At 51.2% G+C, this 13,626-nt stretch overlaps 1 protein-coding gene across 1 annotated transcript in view; it reads left to right on the top strand.

Annotated features, from left to right (window-relative positions):
• Positions 1-13,621, top strand: part of LOC105543839 (leucine-rich repeat-containing protein 37A3-like) — a gene marked incomplete at its 3' end in the record, with an annotated part of 16,715 nt that extends 3,094 nt beyond the window's left edge. Inside the window, 5 exon segments of the mRNA XM_011985989.1 lie at positions 10,255-10,333; positions 11,136-11,211; positions 11,214-11,992; positions 12,671-12,680; positions 13,212-13,621. Of these exon segments, the coding sequence (XP_011841379.1) occupies positions 10,255-10,333; positions 11,136-11,211; positions 11,214-11,992; positions 12,671-12,680; positions 13,212-13,621 (1,354 nt within the window).
• Positions 13,622-13,626: the final 5 nt, after the last annotated feature.

The following is a 13,626-nucleotide window of genomic DNA, read 5'->3' as shown; positions in this document are numbered from 1 at the left end:
AAAAAAAAAAATGAACGGGGAGACACACCCTAAGGTGGACGCATGAGGATGGCATAAAGCCATTGGTCAGCTCCCTAACCTCACCGACCTCTCTCCCACAAACTCCTTGCTTGTTCCCCTCTTTTCTCCCTGCTGTTCCTGCAAAATGACAGTCACTCTGTTCTCTGCCTGGAAGACTCTTCCTCCAAACATCCTCATGGGCCAGCTCTGTCTCCCCTTGTAAGCATTAGCTCAAAATCCACCTTTTAAATGGGTCCTACCCTGCACCCCTATTTAAAATTGCAACCCAGTCGGGCGCAGTGGGATTACATGCCTGTAATCCCAGCACTTTGGGAGGCCAAGGTGGGAGGACTGCTTGAGCCCATGAGTTCGAGACTAGCTTGGGCAAAAGACAGACAGCCCGTCTCTACAATTTAAAAAGTAAATAAATAACATAATATTGCAACCCAACCCCTCATCTTTCTGTATCTTTTTCTTGCTTTATTTTTGCACTGTTTTTTATTTTCTTTTTCTTTTCTTTTCTTTTCTTTTTTTTTTTTTTTTTAAGACAAGGCCTCCTTTTGCTTTCCAGGCTGGAATATAGTGTCGGGATCATAGCTCACTACAGCATCAAACTCCTGGGCTCAGGCCATCCTTTTGCTTTGGCCTCCCAAGTAGCTGGGTCTACAGGTGCATACAACCATGCCCAGCTAAATTTTAATTTTTTGTAGAGATGGAGTCTTGCTATGTAGCTCAGGCTGATCTCAAACTCCTGGCCTCATGAGATCCTCCCGCCTCGCCTCCCAGAGTTCTGGGATTACAGGTATGAGCTGCCACACCCGGCCTGCATTCTAACTTACTATATTCTGTACTTACTATATTTGTTGTCTGAGTCCCTTCCCAGCAGCATATCCTCCCTCAATGTAAGCATCATTAATTACAGCTGGGCTCTTTGCCTATTTTGTCTATTGATGGATTACAAGCACCTAGAACAGTGCCTGGCACTTAGCAGATACTCAATAGTACATATTAAATGAATGACTAACAGTTACATAGAGGAAAGCGAGTCTGAGGATTCACATACCCAATGCACAGAGAATTTTGTGCCTGCAACACACAATGATTCACAGACTATGGTGCCCATAAACATGATGCACACCCCCAGAGCTCCTAAGCCCCTCAGCCCTCTTTTAACCAGGAACTCCCCTCATCACCATCACCCCAAGCAGGAATAAGAAGCCGTAGTAGCTATCCTGGCCCTCAGAATGGCAGACGAGGCTGCCTTGGCCTATCTCCTTCATGCCCTTAGTGGGCCTGAGGAGGGGCCCTTGGTGCCAGGCCCCATCCCCAAGCTCCTAGAGAATACAGCTGATGCGGGCCCAGACTTGGCCACCAGACATTACCATGGTGCTGGGCAGGTGCAGAGGAGCTCAGCAGAGCGTCACTGGCCCGGACCTGAGGCCCTTTATATTCCTAAGCATCCATGCCCCCTTTTCCTCTGAGGCTCCACTCCCAGCATAGTCTTCTTTTCCTCCCTGTGTCATGACCTGAAAGTCCAGAACAGAGAGAAGGTGGGGGTGGAAGCACATGGGCTACCAGCTGTTCTGACCAGGTCACAGTCCCTGCCGGGGGCCCAGAAGTGTGGGTGGCAGAGGCAGGGAGGCCTGGGGTGTCAGGTAACTTTTTGCTCTGGGGTTGAGAGGGGACTGTGCTTTTCCCAGGGGTTACTGTCAGAGTTTGGAAGGGGGTTATGCTGAGACCAGATACCCCTCCCCATCTGGCTAGATCCAAGGTACCTTTGCCTCCTTCCCCTGCAGGGCTGCTTTGGGGTCCCAGCATCCCTATTCCCTGCCCCTAGGCCTGCTGCCATGGGGAGGGGGTGGAGTTGCAGTTTCTGGTTTCAGGATTGCAGGCCCCGCTGCACAGCCTGGAGATTTTCTCAGCCTGCCTGACCATTTTGGAGCCCCTGAGGCATGACCTGCTGAGCCTTCTGGAGGGCGGGTGGGTCTTGGCTGCTTGGATAATGGGCTTAGGCCTTGGCTGCCTCAGGCCACAGAGCCTCAGCTGTGTGGCCTGTCAGGAACCCTCTACCTCCTCAATATTGCTGCTTTTCTGGGGCAAGTTGTAAAATGTGTGCCAATTCTTCGTGCCTACCCCAACCCCAGAAGGGGCACAGTAGGAAGAGCAGGGACTTCTGGATGAGAATCCTGACTTCACTCCCTCCTGACTGTGTGACCTTGATTAGGGGACATTATCTCCCCTGAGCCTCCACATCCTCATCTGTGAAATGGAGCTGGTTGCATCCTGGCATAGGACTGTTGTGAAGATGGAGTTGGGTGATATAGCTTAGCCTCTGGGCAGCTCCCGGCACATGCTAGGTGATTAACAGGCATGAGCCGCTCCACTCATAGAAGAACCCCCTCCAACCTTTTTTTTTTGGAGATGGAGTCTCACCCTATCGCCCAGACTGGAGTGCAATAGTGCGATCTCGGCTCACTGCAGCCCCTGCCACGCAGGTTCAAGCGATTCTCCTGCCTCAGCCTCCTGAGTAGCTGGGATTACAGGTGCCTGCCACCGTGCCCTACTAATTTTTGTATTTTTAGTAGAGATGGGATTTCACCATCTTGGCCAGGCTGGTCTTGAACTCCTGACCTCGTGATCCACCCACCTCGGCCTCCCAAAGTGCTGGGATTACAGGTGTGAGCCACCATACCTGGCCCTAAAAGAACCCCTTCCTCCCATCTCTACTTGTCCCAAAAGTGTCTCATCTTCTGGCCTCTTCTTATTAAAACTTGCCCTTGGCCAGGCATGGTGGCTCATGCCTGTAATTCCAGCACTTTGGGAGGCTGAGGTGGGAGGATCACTTGAACCCAAAAGTTTGAGTATGCCTGTGGTCCCAGGTATTGGGGAGGCTGAGGTGGGAGGATTGCTTGATCCTGGGAAATTTAGGCTGCAGTGAGCCAGGATCGTGCCACTGCACTCCAGCCTGGGTGACAGAGCAAGACCCTGTCTGAAAACAACAGCAAACAAATATACAAACCAACCCTGCTCTGAGTGGGGGTGAGAAATTCAATGTCAATGTCACTGAAGTTTATGGGATGACTCAGTAGCCAAGTGAGACCAGGACCGCATTTCTATGGAGGCAAGAATCTCTAGAAAAAGAAATGAGAGTCCCGTGATAAATTTCCATAGTACAGGTGGGAGGAGATATCTGGGGATCAGAGTACCCTAAATACCAGCACACAGGCTATTCCTTATCCCCATTAGTCACAGCCCAGTGCTGAAGAGCTCAAGAGCTCCCCTCCCCCAAGAGCTCAAACCATGTGTCCCTTGCAGCCTTGGCTGCCCATACAAACCCAGACTCTTCTGCAGGCACTGGAGGCTCTCAGGCCCTAGCTCTTCCAGACTCCCTTACTCATCCCAGGAACTGTAGAGGGATACGGGGAGGGAGGAAAGGGGGAAGAGAGGAAAGGAAGCAGCTCAGAGGCTGCCTGCTGCTCTCTGAGGGCAGGAGGTGGCAGCCCTGCAATGGGCAGGATGAGTGAATGTGGCTTGAGGACACAGCTCCGGGTGGGTCTCCCTGTCAACTGCCTCTTAAACTCTGACTGCAAGTTCCCACTTAAATGGAACTTCCAAATTCACTGTGGAGTATGTGCCCAAATTCCCAGAGTGCAGCAGGCCAGGGGCTATGGCCTCCACTTTTCAGAGAAGAACACTGATGCAAAGAGAAGCTACTCAGACACCTGGTGCCGGCACAGCTGGGGCTAAACTCGCCATTTTGACTCCAAGTCAGTGTGTGACCATTTGGACTAGCCTATTTCTGAGGCCCCTGAGATAAGCCCCGTGGGCTTCCTGTGAGGCATGATGGTTCTCAAATATCATTCTCTGCTACCCACTGTGGAATAGACCCAATGACAGAGTGACCTTGAGTCTCCTGGCTGACTTGCCCCAGACTGACCATCCCACCCACTCCAGGACCACTGCTCTCCTCTCTGCTGGGTGTGGCCCAAAGCTGCCGGCTCACTACTTCCTACCTGCCCTCCAGTGCATCTGGGTGCTGGTGACGTCCCATAAGAGACACAGAGAGAGGCCATTAGCTCGGATGCTGACCATGGAGAGCAGCTGGCCTAGGAGGGGCATGGTTGCCCTGTACAGCATCACTGCATTTTTTTTTTTTAATGTCCCATCAAAGCCCTTTCTCCTTGGTGACCTGTGTTCTCCCTTCTAGACTGCATGCTTCCTGAGGGCAGCTGAGGTCTTGTTCAGCTCTGAACCTCCAGCATCTAGCACAGTGCCTGGCTCACTGTGGGCCTCCATGGATGCTTAGTGGGTGGGTGGAAGTGGGAGGGAGGCAGGAAGAAGGGAGAGAGGTAAAACGAGAGTGGAAGGGAGGGAGGGACTGATGGATCAATGGATGTGATGAACAAAGGGACAGATAAAGGAGCGAACAAATTCATGGCCTGGCTCATGTCGTCGGGCCTGGAACCAGCTGCCGCCTGTCCTCATGTCTTCATGTGCCTTGTTTTGCGTGTGTGTGTGAAGAAGCAGAGGAAGGTAACTGGGGGACCCCCATCTCATCTGTGGGCTCCTCCAGGAATGGGCTGTCTCCTCCTCTCTTGGATCTTTCTTGCTCCTCTCCTCCCCCAAACCTGAGGCTGGGCCACACCTGGTCTTCAACTGTCCCTCATTAACTCCCAGGACTCTTCTCATTTGGAACTGTGCTAGGGTAGCAAGGGCAGTGTGGTCTGGGCACAGGTGCCAGGGGAGAGGAAAAGGCGGCCTCTCCCAGCCTCCTTCTCCCAGAAGCCTTCTTCCCCCGCCCCCACCAGCCCTCCTCCTCCCATAGCCCACCTCCCCACCTTACTTGAGCAGGCCCGTCCTGCCCTCCAAGCTGTAGTTCCAGCGCTCCTGCCGGAACTGGAACTGGCACTCCAGGCTGAGGTGCACGGCGTCCCACAGGGTCTCAGCCAGGCTAGGCTTCCTCCCACAGAGTTACTTCTGCCGCCAGGACAACTTCAGCAGGTCACACTGCTTCAGGTGGGCCCTGCCCTGTGCCGGGGCCGCCGCAGTGCCCAGTCCTGGGAAGGGCATCAGGACCTCCTGCCTGGTCAGGCAGGAGAGGGCGAGAGGAGGGAGACGGGTGAGCCTTGGGGATGGTGGTGAGGGGCAGGTGAAGGGAATGGGGCCTCCTTGGGTGCCCCCAGTGTGGGTGGAATATACGTCATTCCAGGGCCCACCCCAAAAGAAGTAACCTTGTTCTGGGACATCCTGGCCTCATAGCCAGGGTAAAAGAGCTAAGGTAGGCTGGGTGCAGTGGCTCACACCTATAATCCCAGCACTTTGGGAGGCCAAGGCAGGATGATTGCTTGAGTCCAGGAGTTTGAGACCAACCTAGACAACATAGCGAAACCCCATCTCTACTAAAAATACGAAAATTAGCCAGGCATGGTGGCACAAACCTGTAGTCCCAGGTACTTGGGAGGCTGAGGCAGGAGGATAGTTTGAGCCCAGGAGGTGGAGGCTGCAGTGAGCAGAGATTATGTGGCTGAACGCCAGCCTAAGCAACGGAGTGAAACCCTGTCTCAAAAAAAAAAAAAAAAAAAAAAAAGAGAAAAGAAAAGCAAAGGTAGAGCCAGGCAACGGCTCCTTTCGTTTGTTTGTTTGTTCATTTGAGACGGACTCTTGCTCTGTTGCCAGGCTGGAGTTCAGTGGCTCGATCTCCACTAACTGCAACCTCTGCCTCCACTTGAACCTTAGGTTCAAATGATTCTCCTCCCTCAGTCTCCCGAGTAGCTGGGACTACAGGTGCGTGCCACCATGCCCGGTTAATTTTTGTATTTTTAGTAGAGATGGGATTTCACCATGTTGGCCAGGATGGTCTCAATCTGACCTTGTCATCCACCTGCCTTGGCCTCCCAAATTGCTGGGCTTACAGGTGTGAGCCACCGCGCCTGGCTGCAGTAGCTCTTAAGGTGCCACATCCTGCTTAGATGTGGCACTTATGTTGCTGATGTGCCACTGGTCAAGGTAAGTCCTGTGGTCAAGCCAGGAGTGGTCAGAGAAGCCCACGTTCCTCTGAGACAAGGACACAGCTTTCCTGTTTGGAGCCACCTGCCTTAATCAGGACGTCTGACTGGATGCCACGCCCTCTCTGTATGCCCCAGGAGTTGGAAGCCTCACTGGAGGGTATGTGGCCTGGCCAGGCCCCAGGTGCCCTCAGAAATCACCCATAGATTCCACACTCATCAGGTGCAGTCAGCTCACCATGGAGCATATCTCCGAAACCTCCGAGCAGAGACAGATGCTATCGGGCTCCCCCTGGCCAGCCTGGCCCTGGGCTCCTCTCCCAGACAGGGTGAGGGCAGGGACCCGTTAATCATTAATCTGGGGGCAAATGGGTAATTTTCCAGTCCACCAGGTCTACACCCAAACCCCTCCCTGCAGCCTGGCAGGAAGCCCTCAGAGCCTTCGCAGGTCCAGAGCAGAACTGGATGTCAACTGTAGCTGAAGAGGCCACACCTTGACTGGCTTCCAGTGTGGAGGGCAGCTTGGGGGCTGCAGCTACCTTGCCCTCAAATGTCCTCCTCCTCACACTGAGGGCTGGTATGAACGGTGACTTCTGCTCACACAATTCCTGTGTTTCAGAAATTGGACCTCCCTGGTGGCAGCAGACTGACAGAGGGGAGAACAAGCAGGGAGTGATGGAAATTTTGGCCAATGAAGCTTTATATCCTTCAAGACCTGCCTCATATGCCATTTTAAGAATAATAGCTATGATTGTTATATCATCATAGCTACATTATATGTCATATGATATGATATATAACACATTATTATTATTACTACTTGTTTTTGAGACAGAGCCTCACTGTGTGGTCCAGGCTGGAGTGCAGTGTCACGATCTCTGCTCACTGTAACCTCTGCCTCCCAGGTTCAAGCAATTCTTCTGCCTCAGCCTCCTGAGTAGCTGGGACTACAGGCGCGGGCCACCATGCCTGGCTAATATTTGTATTTTTAGTAGAGACAGGGTTTCACCATGTTGGCCAGGCTGGTCTCGAACTCCTGACCTCAAGTGTCCACCCACCTCAGCCTCCCAGAGTGTTGGGATTATAGGTGTGAGCCACCACGCCCAGCTCAAGCTGTGTTCTTGTCTGGGACTCCCCTATAGTATAAAGTAGAGGCTCAAAGTTGGTTTGTCTAACTAAAGGCGTCATCCTTGATTATGACCTCTGACATCTAGAGAGTGCCAGAATTCCCTAGGCTGCACTTGGTCAGGAACATGCACCCTAGTGTTTCAATCTCCAAACATTAACATTTTGCCTAACAACCAAACTATTCAGATTCAGGTTCCTTTAGTAATGCCTATTTCCTCCCCCGACCCCACACAGCAAGCGGGCTGTACGCTTCATTCCCGTTAGCAGGACTAAACATCTCTGCTACACTTGGTACCAGGATAGCCGGTTGGAGGACCCCTAATTTTCTGCCTCCTAATACTAACAGTTGACCCATGTGTACTCACCTTCATATCCTGCTTTATCTCCCAAAGGCTGAACTCCGTTGTTCAGGCAACCACCCAGAAACACATGAATACTATCATTCTCCTCCACCAAGTCCAGTATCAGCACCTCAAGGAAAACAGCTCTGAAGTGGAATGCCCACTGCTTTGAAACCCAAATGCTGAGTACAGCGCCCCTATTCAGAAGGAAGCAGCCAATCAGCAACACCCCTCTTCCTTTTATATTAAAGTAAAAGGCAAAAATGTTAGTCCAAACTGTACCATGTTGTAAGCTCCCTGCTATTTTGCAGACCTCAGTCAAAGTGAAACATTTCACAGAGGTTCAGGCGGTGAGAAACATCCTACCTAACCACCTGACCACAGGGCAGACAAAGCCCAACTAAAGAAACATCCCTGGCCTGGCACGGCCGCTCACACCTGTAATCCCAGCATTGCCGGAGGCTGAGGCGGGCAGATCACTTGAGGTCAGGAGTTCGAGATCAGCCTGGCCAACATGGCGAAACCCCATCTCTACTGAAAACACAAAAATTAGCTGGGTATGGTGGTGCGCGCCTGTAATCCCAGCTACTCAGGAGGCTGAGGTAGGAGAATCGCTTGGACCTGGGAGGGGAAGGTGCAGTGGGCCGAGATCACGCCACTGCACTCCAGCCTGGGTGACAGAGTGAGACTCCATCTCAAAAAAAAAAAAAAAAAAGAAACATCCTTGTCATATCTTGCTGGACAAAGATCCAAGGAACACCATGATGACATCCTGCTGGAACAAGGGCCAGAACCACCTCACGATGGGAACATCTCATCGGTGTCCTGCCAGGCAGCAAGCCCTACTGCCCAGACCCCTCTGCCCCTTACCTATCCATTGCCCCAGCCTGTAAGCAGTGGTAGGCTCTGGCATTAGGCTAGTCTCCCACTTCTGTAGGGTTTATGCTGGACGTAAAACCTGCATTTGCTGTTGAGCTGACCTCTTTCTGTGTGTGTGTCTTTCTTTAACCCTTGCTTTTTCTTCAAAACCTAACAACAGTAACATATGGTACAGGTTTGTAGCCTAGGAGTCCTAGGCCATCCCATATAGCCTAGGTGTGCTGTAGGCTACACCACCTAGGTTTGTGTAAGTATATGCTATGATGTTAGCACAATGGTAAAATCACCTAATGACACTTTTCTCAAGCTCCTCACATGGCAGACAACGCATAACTGCATATGAAAGCTCTTAAATAGGGATTAAGTTTCTAAATTAATCTCAAAAGAAAACAATCGTTATTTACTACATATGAAATGTTCTTTTTTTTTTTTTAAAAATAAGGAGCAAAAGTGTTTCATTTCAGTGATAACTTAATCTGGAGCTAGAGTGTTTTATTTAACTTTCACCCCAAAGTTGCAAAGTGTTTTATTTTGAAGGTTTTCCCTGTAAAATAAATATTTTAATTCAATTTAAATAAAACCCACCAAGAAAACCTCAAGCTTTAAGAAGTCTCGCTTCCTGTGAAATGTGAGAGGAAGTCAGCACTGATTTCAGAAATCTGATTATAACAATAGATCCATCCCTAAATGAAGTGAATCTTGGAATCCCTTCCACTTTAAAACCATTACTATGCACCTTATGCCTCTGCTAGGCACTGGAGTAAGATGAAGCACCTTCTTGGAGTTTACATGCTGGTAATTGTGCCAGACAGTAATAAAATATGTAAGAATGGCTGTGGGGGAAGTCAGCTGTGTTCTAATTACAGTCGCATTTCAGGACATTATTTAACATGTTGACTTTAACAGCCTAAGCCTCTTCTCCATGTGTGCACACAGGGTAGATCTCTGAAGGGTGGCGCTGTAACTTCTAGGGTAATGGCTGTGTTGAGTCAAGGCAGGATGACAGTTCAGCCTCCTCCCAGGCCAGTGCAAAGGGCTCTTCACTCAGATTAAAGCCTTCTCTCCCAGACTGAATTGCCCACCCCCAACACCCCTCCTACAGAAAATGTGGAGTCCTTGCTTATTCCCTGGCAGCCCTACCTAGTAGGGTGGTGAATTCATTATCAAACGTGCAACAAAAGATACTGAAAGTTTAGCGAAAATGGCAACATTTTGGAATAAATGACTGTAATGTGCCTCGTGCCTGCCACCCGAACTGGCGGCCATTTTGCAGGTCAGTTGCTCTCCCTGGAAGGAAGAGTATTCTCGGATTTCACCTTGGAGGAGGAAGAGTTCAGGCTGCCAGAGCCGGACTAGCACTTCTGAAGATCCTGAGGGGAGGTCCTGTGACTTCCTTGGAAAGCTCAGCCTCGACCCCACCCCACCCCACCCCACCCCACCACCACAGGCTGCTGGAGTCCTGGGACCACCCAGGTCTGCGGCCCAAATCCTTCCTCGATAAGGGAAGGGGAGGGGTGTTCCGGCGGGGCCAGGGTGGGAAGGGGACGTTGGGCGGGATTGTGACATAAGATCGCCCTGGTGACATGGACAGATCTGGACCGAGCCTAGTAAAGGTGGCGTAAATAAAGGTGTCATAAAGGATGGGGCGGGGCGCGCGTTTGTCAGGTTTGTCTCAGGGCTGCCAGAAAGGCTCCCGCTCAGTGCAGGAGTGTCATGTCCCAGCTGCGTTTCTGGGGCCCATGGCCCCTCTTCACATGGCAACTATTGTGGCTACTAGTCAAGGAGGCTTAGTCTCTGGAGTGGATCAAGGACCTCTAACCCCCTGCGGCCGACTGAGCCCTGGTCTTCCGGCTCATCCTATCTCCCATGGGAATCTCCCCATGCACTTACTCCCCTGGCAGAACCGGGGGCTTTGATTACCTGGGGTCCTCTGCTTCCTCGCAGATGTCAGCCCCACCCCAGAAATTGACTGAGAATTTGGTTCGGTTCCTGGACATGGATTCAGCTGGAGAGCTGCCCCGCCCCCCAGCCAGAGCAGTTCTTGGCTGCACACCAGAATCTAAATGATAGACAGACTGGACAAGAAAGGCTCCCAAAGGTGGTTCCAATGCTCAGCATCCAATGTCACCCAGCGTTACAGTTCAACCTTTGGACCTGTGACTTACCATCACTCCAGAACCCACTATGGAGGTGGTTCCAATGCTGGACTGGGATCAGAACCAGACCCTAGTTCAGCCTCCTCACCTCAAAAGTAAGGTTCAAACTGCAGATCTAGATCAGGCTGCAGATCATCAGGCAGATGAAATACTTGCTCCACCTCTAGACAGTAAGGATTCAAAAGCAGACAAGTTTATTGTTTCGCCCAAGAACACGAAAAAAGATCTAGCTCAGCATCGGAAGCTTGCTAACGTTACATCATGAGGTAAATGTTCCATTGAAAAGTTAGAGTGAAACTCAGCACTCATGCTTGCCCAGTGTCACAGTCAAACCTGTGGATGTGGAGCTTGTGGTAACTCCAGAGCCAGGTAAGGAACTTACATCAAGCCAGGAACAGGCCGCTGCTCAGCCTCCAGAGCACCCCGAGGAGGTGGACTTTTCCTCAACCCAATTAGAGGCCCTAGCTCAGACACTAGAGTACCCTGAGGAGACGAAACCCTCTGTAACCCAGCAAGGGACCCCAGCTGAGCCTCCAGGTCCTCCTGTAGAGGCTGAACCTTCCCCCAGTGAGCAGAAGCAGCCAGCTCAGCCTTCTGAGTTTCCTGGGGGGGTTGAACCTTATCAGACCCAGCAGGAGGCCCCAGCTCAGCCTCCAGAGTCCTCTATGGAGAGTCTAGCTCAAACTCTACTGAATCATGAGGTATACTTCAACCTCCAGGTGAGGATCAAGCTTATTATAACTTCCCCAACATTACAGTTAAACCTGCAGATATGGAGGTTACCATAACTTCAGAGCCTACCAAGGAGGCAGAATCTACCGAAGCCCAGCAGGAGGCCCCAACTCAGCCTCCAGAAAAGGTGAAACCTTCTGCAAGCCAACAGGAGGCCGCAACTGGGCCTCCAGGTCCTCCTATAGAGGCTGAACTTTCCCCCAGTGAGCAGGAGCAGCCAGCTCAGCCTTCTGAGTCTTCTGGGGAGGTTGAGTCTTCTCCAGCCCAGCAGGAGACCCCAGCTCAGCCCTCAGAACATCATGAAGTCACAGTTTCACCTCCAGGTCACCATCAAGCTCAGCATTCAGATTTGCCCAATGTCACTGTGAAGCCTCCAGATGTGCAGCTCACCATAGCAACAGAGCCTACTGCAGAGGTGGGAACTTCTCCAGTCCTCCAGGAGGCTACAGCTCAGCTCTCAGGGCCAGGTAATGATGCAGAACGTCCCACCATCCAGCACGGGGGCCCACCTCTGCTTCCAGAGTCATTGGAAGAGGCTGGACCTTCAGCAATTCAACAGGAGACTTCAGTTCAATCTTCAGAACCTGTTAATAATGAGAACCCCTTTCCAACCCAGCAGAAGGCTGCAGTTGAACATCCACAGACCCCTGAGGAGGTTGAGTCTTCTCTAATCCAGCAGGAGGCCCCAGCTCAGACTCCAGAGCTCCCTAATGTAGTTGTAGCTCAACCTCCAGAGCATCAGGAGGTAACAGTTTCCCCTCTAAATTGTGATCAAGTTCGACCTCCAACATTTCACAATGTCACTGTTAAACCTGTGGATCACGTGGTTACCATGACTCCAGATTTCACTAATCAGGTTGCAATGTTAACCCAACAGGGGGCTCCAGCTCAGCCCTTAATGTCCCCTGAGCAGTTTCAACATTTGAAACACCAGCAAGAGATTATAATTCAGCAGCTAAATAACCCTGAAAATGATGAACCTAGTTCAATCCATCAAGAGCCCACAACTCAGCCTCCAACTCAGCTCTCCTCAGACTTTGAAAGTTCATCGAATGATGAGATGATATTTTCACCTCTAAATCTATCTTCAATATTCAGAAGTAATTCAACTTTGCCTAATACCACTGTTAAAAATGTGGATATGGAGCTTACCCTACTTACAGCAGTCACTATGGAGGTTGAACCTTCTCCAGTCCAGCAGGACAACCCTCCTATTCCTATTGAAGAGGCTGACTTTTCTCTAGCCCAGCCTGACCTCCCTTCCCCACCTCTGCATTCTCCTGAAAAGACTGAATCTCCAGTCCAGCAAGAGGCCACAGCTCAGACTTCAGATTTCCCTAAGGAGGTAGAGCCTTCTCCAGTCCAGCAAGAGTTCCCAGCTGAGCCACCAAAGCCCCCTAAGGAGGCTGAACCATCTGCAACCCAGCAGGAAGCCTCAGGTCATCCCACGAAGTGCACTGAAGAGATCAGTCCTCCACTGCAATGGGAGATAGCAGCTCAGCCATCAGAGCCACCTGAGATGGTTAAGCTATCTCCAGTCCTACAGCAGGCCCCAACTCGGCTTTTAGAGCCACCTAAAGAGGTAGAATCCTCTCCAGTCTAGCAGGCAATTTCTGCTTAGTCTTCAGAGCCCCATATGGTGATAGAACCCTCTCTGACCCAGCAGATGGTCTCATTTTTGCCTCCAGAGTTCCCTCAGGAGGTGGAACCATCTCTAACTCAGGAGGAGGTTCCAGCTCAGATTCCAGAGCCCCCTGTGGAGGCAGAACCTTCTCTGACCCAGCAGGAGGCTACGGTTCAGACTCCAGAGCTCCCTAAGGAGGTAGAATCTTCAAGCCAGCAAATGGTCCCAGCTCAGCTTCCAGAGCCACCTAAGGAGGTTGCAGCTCAACCTGCAGCTCATTATGAGGTGACAGTTCCAACACCAGGCCAGGATCAAGCTCAGCATTCAATATTGCCCAGTGTCACAGTTCAACCTTTGGACCTGGGGCTTACCATCATTCCAGAACCCACTATGGAGGTTGAACTTTCTCCAACCATACAGGAGACCCCAACTCAGCCTCCTAAGAAAGTTGTACCCCAACTTCTAGTATATCAAGAGGTAACAATTCCAACACCAGGTCAGGATCAAGCTCAGCATCCAATGTCACCCAGCGTTACAGTTCCACCTTTGGACCTGGGACTTACCCTCACTCCAGAACCCACTACGGAGGTGGGACATTCTATACCCCTGAAGAAGACTATAGTTCCTCCAAAGCATCCTAAGGTGACACTTCCACATCCAGACCAGGTTCAGAACCAGCATTCACACCTGACTCAAGCCACATTTCAACCTCTGGACCTGGAGCTTACCATAACTACAGAACCTACTACAGAGGTTAAACC

Source organism: Mandrillus leucophaeus, unplaced genomic scaffold (genome assembly GCF_000951045.1).
Source record: "Mandrillus leucophaeus isolate KB7577 unplaced genomic scaffold, Mleu.le_1.0 Scaffold290, whole genome shotgun sequence".
Taxonomy (NCBI): domain Eukaryota; kingdom Metazoa; phylum Chordata; class Mammalia; order Primates; family Cercopithecidae; genus Mandrillus; species Mandrillus leucophaeus.
This window is presented reverse-complemented; position numbering and strand designations above follow the sequence as displayed.